This window comes from Maniola hyperantus, chromosome 25 (assembly GCF_902806685.2).
Source record: "Maniola hyperantus chromosome 25, iAphHyp1.2, whole genome shotgun sequence".
Lineage (NCBI taxonomy): Eukaryota > Metazoa > Arthropoda > Insecta > Lepidoptera > Nymphalidae > Maniola > Maniola hyperantus.
In genome coordinates this window covers 946,099-953,872 of record NC_048560.1, presented here as the reverse complement: position 1 = coordinate 953,872, position 7,774 = coordinate 946,099, and the positions used below count along the sequence as shown (strand labels likewise).

Here is a 7,774-nt window from a genome sequence, read left to right as displayed (position 1 = left end):
TCCTACATATCCTATAGGTACCTAGGTAGGTAAGCATTTTAATACGACAAATTTTGTAAGTAGGTAATAATTACATGTTTAATAATTACATTTTGACTAGAATCGAACTCCATACAACCAGCTATCTTTTTACTAAGCCTGTAGAGGCATCGGCATCCTTTGATATCGCCGACAGTAGAGCGAAAATTCGAAATAAAATATTCAGTCGCGCAGAAAAGTTTAAAGTGAAAGGTTGTCTCAATGGTTCAATTTCGGGATCACGAAATATATGGAAATGTAAGTAAATGAAATTTATTTATTAAATACTAGATGATTTCCGCCAATTCGTCGGCGTAAATTCGGTTTATTACAATGCGATTTTGATTTCTCGGGGTAAAAATGTCCGTCTCATGCCGTCCATAACTTTGTTTTTAATTTTTAAGTAAAAATTTTGTGGAAATTTTACGGATGGGCCGTGAAAAGCTAGCAGATAGACACACTTTCGCTTATACTTATAATATTAGTAAGATTTGTATGCATTATATTGATTTCTGAACAAGTTATTATAACACAAATACAATAATAGGTATAAACAAATTCTAGAAATTATTTACAAGTTAAGGTATATTTCACGAAATTATGAATAGAACCATTATGTATTTCATCAACCGATAGACGTCCACTGCTGGACATAGGCCTCCTGTAGGGGTCTCCACACGCCACGGTCTTGCACCGCCTGAATCCAGCGGCTCCCTGCGACCCGTCTGATGTCATCCGTCCACCTAGTGGGGGGTCTTCCGGTGCGAGTTCGCCATTCCAGCACCTTGGGACCCCAACGTCTATCGGTTTTACGAACTATGTGCCCTGCCCATTGCCACTTCAGCTTCGCAACCCATCGAGCTATGTCGGTTACTCTAGCTCTCCTACGGATCTCCTCATTTCTATTTTGATCACGTAGAGAAACACCAAGCATAATAGCTCTCTCCATCGCCCGCTGAGTGAAGCTTTCTTATGAGACCCATAGTTAGCGACCATGTTTCGGATCTATATATCATTTTATGTATTTAGTATTTACTAAATTATGTACCTATTCTAAATTCCAATTTCTTACAGAATTTTACTAAAATTAGATGTTTTTTTTAATTACCTCGTACATTTTAAAATGACCGCGCGAATGAGCAAATTGATTAAAGAAATTCACTTTAGTTTTTTTAATCAAAATAATCTTCACCGTTATTATGGATTTTTTTTCTAAAATTATTCTGTAATATTTTGTATTAGTATTCTAATTAATCTAGTTCCAAAATCAACTTTTTATAAAAAAAAGATATTAGTTTTAAATTATTCGAGTTTCCGTTGTTCGCAATCCAATCGGAGCTTAGTTTGAAAGCTTTTGACGGCTTTTGTACTCAACAAAAACATCGCACTTTTTAGTATGAAAACAAACTTGTAAATAGAGACTTATAAATGAAAATATTGTGGTATTTCAGACCAGAATGTTGCCAACGAGAAGCAGTATGGATTGCGTTGGTGAAACCAGCCGGTTCTTTCCTACCTTAGGGCTGGGTATGTTTATTTTGTTTACATATTTAATTTTGATAAAACTATCTCTGTAATATTCTTGACTTATAAAATATAAATGGTTAGGTAGGTAGGCATTTCTTGTAACCAGTTACTATGTAGTATTAAGATTATTATCATGGGTTAGATTACGTAAAAAATACATTTCTTCTGTAAAACACTTTAAATAAGTAGGTACCTAATTATTTCTGTACTTATCTCTAAAGTTTGTTTACGAACTTAAAGCACGCGACAGGTCGAGGTGGCAATCGGGAATGGAACGCCCCGCACACCCGAACAGCCCCCGTGCTAACCAGGTGCGGGCGAATGCGGGTTACGTGCGGGTGTGAGGGACGTCCCCCCGCTTCACACCGCAATGATTGCCATCTCGACCTGTTGCGGACTATTCCTAGTTTCGTTTCATTTAAAAAATTTATTAGGTAGGTACTAAGTACTATTAAATAATAATAGAAAAATTCTTTAAAAATAATTCTTTTTTTAAGTATCAGCGCTTTATATATTTTGTACTAACTGATGCCCGCGACTTCGTCCGCGTGGATTTAGGTTTACCCTATAAAATATGTTTCAGATGGTGATTCAACCACTTATACCTCTCCATTCCAGACCCCATCAGCCAATAGATATTCCAGTTCCACAGATTCCACATCTCCGGAATCCTATTTCAACACACCAATCCAAATAGAGCCTTTCGAACACAATAGACCAAGATTTGACACCCCAAAACCTGAAAGTAGACTATATGACTCGCAACCTATATTCCATGATTCCCCTATGCGTATATTCGAATCTCCAAACAGCACTTTAAGTTACAGTACATTTGACAGAGACGTGACTTCCAAACAAAATTGTGACACAAGTTTGTCCCTTTTTGAACCCCAGAATTCTAATCAAAGTGAAATCTATGATACTCCGTTACAATTGAGACGTAAAAGGGCAATACTCGGTAGGAATGTCTTCGGTTGTCACTCCAAAATGCCCTTTAATGAAACATTAAAATCTGACACTGATTCAGATATATGGCAACCGACGTCTTCGCGACTATCCGAAACGTCTGAATCACTGTACGAATTATTTCCATCTAACGAAAGCAGCTATGAATGGCATACTAAAACTGATCACACGATAAATACTTCACGCACATTATCACCGACTTCTGTATGGTCACCGTCTCCAAATAAAATCCAATATGAAGACTGGTCTCTGACTCCAAGCAATCTGTCACCGATTCCAAATAGACTCCAAACTCTACAACCGACTCCAAGTAGTCTCCAAAATCTGTCACCAACTGCAAATAAGATCCAAATTCTGTCACCAAACATTTTTGATACCATCAAAAAGCTGAATGACAGTCCGTATCCTGAATTCAAACCTCCTCCATATCCTGAATTCAAGGTTCCGTATAACCCAATCTTGCATGCAGGAGCATCTTCAAGCCAGGACAAGAGTGGTCAGTCCAAAATGTGCATGTTTTGTCGGAAGAACGGAGAAACTCCGTATGTTTACATGAACCACCGGGTAAAGGAGAAAATCGGCAACAAATTTGTAGTTTCTTGTCCCATCCTGAGGGCGCTCGTGTGCAGCACCTGTGGTGCGACAGGAGATGACGCTCATACTATGTAAGTGTATATATCTTTCTATACTTTTTTTATCCCTGGAAGAGAAAAACCCTCGTGGATTGCATTTGGCATTCCCCTGACTCCACTGCAGATATAGCGCTGTGGCCTACGGACTAAAAAACTTCCAATCTTCGTCATCTCCGCTCACAGCTTGCAGATGTCGCGGTCATCAGCTAGTTTTTATATTTTTTTAGGGTTCTGTACCTCAACCTGTTTTTTGTTGTGGGCTCTTCACAAACCTGGGCGCGTTTGGAACCCTCGTAGCTTTAGTTTGAAGTACGTATTAGTTATTACCACTATATCATCTGACAAATTAACAATTTTAACCATCAGTAAGCGTAATTAATTTGAATTTGAGTTCAACCTCACACACTCCTACACTCCGTTTGGGTGTGTGTGGGTGTGCGCGTGCGCGTGGGTGTGGGTGAGTGTGCGTGTGTGTGGGTGTGTACTGTGTACTTACATAAGAAAGTATTTGAGTGTGTGTATTTCCTTTCAGTACCTACTGTCCGGTGCTAAGGAGCGGCAACAACGGCAAGCCGCTGCAATCCACCACCATCACACTGAAGAACACGCGCATCAAGAGCAACGGCAGGAAACGGCACTAGGTACCTTTACCACACCTTAACCTTATAATGCGTCTGAACTAAGGGTGAGATCTATAGAGCGCACTCTGACTTTGCTCAGACTTAGACAGAGTTAAAACGGGACGGATGTATATCTCTCACATAAATCCGTCTCGTTTTAACTCAATCTTATGGTACGATTACTCCTAACGAGTACAGTGGCGAGTCAGTGTCCTCGGCCGAGTACTCGGTTGGTATAAACACTTAACGAATGCAATTTCGCCGCAATTTCTCAGCCACAGCACTGTCTCGGCCGAGTGACATTTTACTGTCTCGCTTCACTACTCGGTAATCGTACCATTAAGTCTGAGCAAAGTCAAAGTGCGCTCTATAGATCTCAGCCTAGAATGGGCGAGCCATTTTTTTCTCTATACCAGTATTGGCACTGTATTCATTTAAAATTTAAGTGCCGTTTAGTACAAACTGCGTTTTCTGCCTTTTTATTTTATTACTGTGTGTGGCTTTGGTGTCACGAAAAAGAACTTAGGAATTCTAACCAGTAGGTTTACGTAAGAAAAATGAACCTAAACCTGTGCCTAAACTTCATTATATTATAGATTTACCGCCAGCACCCAGTGGTAACATGCATTCGAATAAACTTTACATAGGTTCATTTTACGTTTTGTGTCGATGTTCTATCAAGAATTTAGAGATGTGTAAAGTTGTACTAAACCTTATGTTTCACCTATTTGATGTAGGAACTGTGGCGCATTGATCTCACAGAGAATGGCGTAAGAAATGTTCTGGTCTTAATTTCACTTGTAACAAGATTGCAATTTTTAAGAAAGTCTTAAGTGCCATGCGAAATGCAGACCGCGTCGCTTACACCTTTCTTTAATATAAAAGTTTTTAATTATGTTATTTTTAACTGTCTCTCTTACAAACTACCAAAATTACTTATATACATTACAATTATTATGTATAATATTATAAAATATACAAGAGTAAAATGTTTTGAAATACAAAAACAGTTACATTTTTATATAACAAGTTTACACCTTTACAATTTGTATTTGAACTGTAAATAAATAATTTGTAATTGTTACATTGACAATAATGGATCATGAGTAGTTTTAAACTTTTTTATTTTTATTTTACCCATTCATGACTAAAACTAGTGGCTAAATCATTGAAATAGTATATTTTGTATCAATAATTTTCTTACCAACTTGATCATGACCATTTTAATTTTTTTTATACAATATAGGTAAATAATGTAGATTATTTAAATCACCTAATATTGTTAATAATAATATATTCAAAAGATTGCAACAAAAAGAAGTTTTTTAAATAATGAAAAAGTGCTTTAATATTTGCAGAACATAACAAAATCAAAAAATAATGCTAAATGATTAAACATTATGCCAAACAAAAAAAATACATTTTTAATTTTGACAATAAAGTTAATCTCATTGATTAATAAGTATTAAAACTACTAGATAATATGACAAAATATTAGTTTTACTATATTTTCATATGGAACCACATCTATCTCCTCGCCAAAAAATAAATTAAAAACCTGCTTGGTTCAAAAAATTACAATATGATCTCCTTAATTTAATAATTTTAATTGATAAGGTAAAATTTTAAATACAGACTAGGTAAGTATTTACTATTGAAATTAATGACAAACATAATTGTATAGGTTTGACATTGAGATCATTATCTATAATTGAAATAATATTAATAATTATTTTACTTTTCTGGAAAAGTAACTATTTTTCCTAAACTTTGACTATTTTCAGAATAATATAGAAATCGATAATGACCAAAAATATTTTTATTTTGACAAACATATTGCATGCTCATCCAAATAATAATAAGTATTTATAATAATACTTTTTTAAATCAAGACTGATTACTTGGAGTTGGGACCAAATTTTATAAAGCATGAACATTAATTGTAACTACATAATAGTAATAAGTATTTCGCTATTTTTTAAATTTTTATATTAAGTACCTAATGTGACTACAAAATGCTGATCTCTTAATTATAGTTAGGATTGATAAGTTTTAAATTTTGACTATATAAATAATAAATATTTTATAATATTGTTAGAAGCGACTTTTTGTTTTTAATAGGTTTATTTTGTTGTATTTCGTATATATTTCCTTATCTGATAGATAATATAAAGGAAAAACAAATCGCAATTGTTTATTCGAGAAACGCGTAAGCGACATGCTTGCCCGGTGCTTTATGCTTTTCTCTTGGGTTTTCTTCTCACGTGTCACGGGTTCACTGTTAGTTGGCGGTAAGAACGTCTGATGCGCATACCAAGCGTGTTGCTTACGCGTTTCTTTTTTTTTTTTTTTTTTTTTTTTTTTTTTTTTTTTTTTTTTTTTTTTTTTTTTTTTTTTTTGTGTGAGAAGAGATTTGTTAACCTTTTAAATCGGGTAAGGAATGGATTATAGTTTTAGTTTTTTTATGCTAAATGACTGAACCAATATTAATGTCCTGATAGAAAGTTGTTTCGTGTCATTCAAAAATAAGATTTCTGCGCAGGTACATTGCCGTAACTTATAACACTGGTAGTAGGTACTGTACAAGACAAAAATATGTGAAAAATAATAGACAGTTTGCATGTTAGATGAACTATTTTAAACTGTATTATAACTAGCCATCCCTTTATAAAAAACACATAGTGTTGCCATATAAAATTTTAATTTATGACTATTAAAAAAAATTATGTGATTTTACGTAATTAGGATGAATTAAGTATTGAACAATTATTTTAAAATGACTATGTTATGTTATGAATGACATGTTGATTATGCTAATGCTCATTAAGTTTCGATTTTTTTTTATTAATAAAAGTTTTACCTACCTCAAAAGTTTGAGTTACTATGTCTTAAATTTTTAAACTATGAATGGTTTAATCCTCGACTGATTTGAAAAGAGGAATAGTTAGTTTTTTATTCTTAAATATGTAGTACATTATGTATGTACTCTAATATATTAGATATTTTATGAGTAACAATTTTGAATTGTGCTATTTTTGATTACTATACATCTTCAAAATGACAAATGATTACCTTTAAGGTACATAATGTATTCAATTGTTTAAGTGCGTTATGTACTCGAGTGTACCTATTTTATAAGAAACAATTTTGAATAGTGTGTTTTCTTAATACATTTTATAAAAAAAAATACTTTTTTATTTTACTGCATTGTTTATTTTATAATTTTATACGTCATTGTGATATGTTGTAAATTGCACTTGTCGAGCTTTTAATCATAGACTAAGAGCCCGTGAGGGCCAGACCATCGTTATTTTATAAAAGCTGAAGGTCAGCATTGTCCCCAACACAGATAGCTGGTACAATCAGCGATATGAAGTTTTAGTGTGAATGATCATCGTGATTTGACAGATAACAGGTAACAAAGGTATACAAAATTTTCCGTCCAAGTATAAGGGGTATATTTTCTTCGGAATAGGGAATAGTATAAAGGTGGATCCACACCAGCCCGGCGGGTCAGCCGACATTCACACGACAAAGCCGCGGATGTTACTCTGCCATTACTCTGCATTGCCGCGGGCCGAGTGCCACACTAACTTCAACGATAATCACAGCGATACAGCGGCAATGATATAAAAATGGGGTAGGGTATGGGTAAAATATTGGATCCATACCGGCGGCATGTGTGGATCCACCTTTAGAATCACGCAGTAAAAATATGCAAGGTAATGATGAACAGCGCCATCTTAAGGTGATTTAGTAAATTAATTATTTGGTCGTGACCGAGACCTCGAGGTCCTAGGCCACCACACCCGGGTAAGGAGGCCATGCCTGATGCCTCGAGGCCCACACCCCGTCTTGGCCTACGTCAAACGGAGAAGACCCCGCTGCACTAATTATAAAATATAGTTAGTATACCATGAGTATACCTACGGGTTCGTAAAATTATATGCGCAATTAGTATCAATACCTACCTGTAGGTATCATTAATTATTTTCAGTTAAAATAGAAGAG

The 7,774-nt window shown here is 34.8% G+C and overlaps 1 protein-coding gene across 1 annotated transcript; it reads left to right on the top strand.

Annotated features, from left to right (window-relative positions):
- The first annotated feature begins 217 nt into the window (after positions 1 to 217).
- Positions 218 to 3,822, top strand: LOC117993947 (uncharacterized). Its single transcript, XM_034981825.2, has 4 exons — positions 218 to 276; positions 1,470 to 1,545; positions 2,129 to 3,176; positions 3,676 to 3,822. The coding sequence occupies exons 1-4, from the start codon at positions 241 to 243 to the stop codon at positions 3,782 to 3,784; spliced, it is 1,269 nt and encodes a 422-aa protein (XP_034837716.2). The 5' UTR covers positions 218 to 240; the 3' UTR covers positions 3,785 to 3,822.
- The last annotated feature ends 3,952 nt before the right edge of the window (positions 3,823 to 7,774 follow it).

Excerpts from the sequence above, each read along its gene's own strand:
- LOC117993947 (XM_034981825.2), top strand. The coding sequence starts at position 241 with ATGGTTCAATTTCGGGATCACGAAATATATGGAAAT. Across the intron at positions 1,546-2,128 it reads CTTTCCTACCTTAGGGCTGG|ATGGTGATTCAACCACTTAT; the intron begins GTATGTTTATTT and ends AATATGTTTCAG. Across the intron at positions 3,177-3,675 it reads GGAGATGACGCTCATACTAT|TACCTACTGTCCGGTGCTAA; the intron begins GTAAGTGTATAT and ends ATTTCCTTTCAG.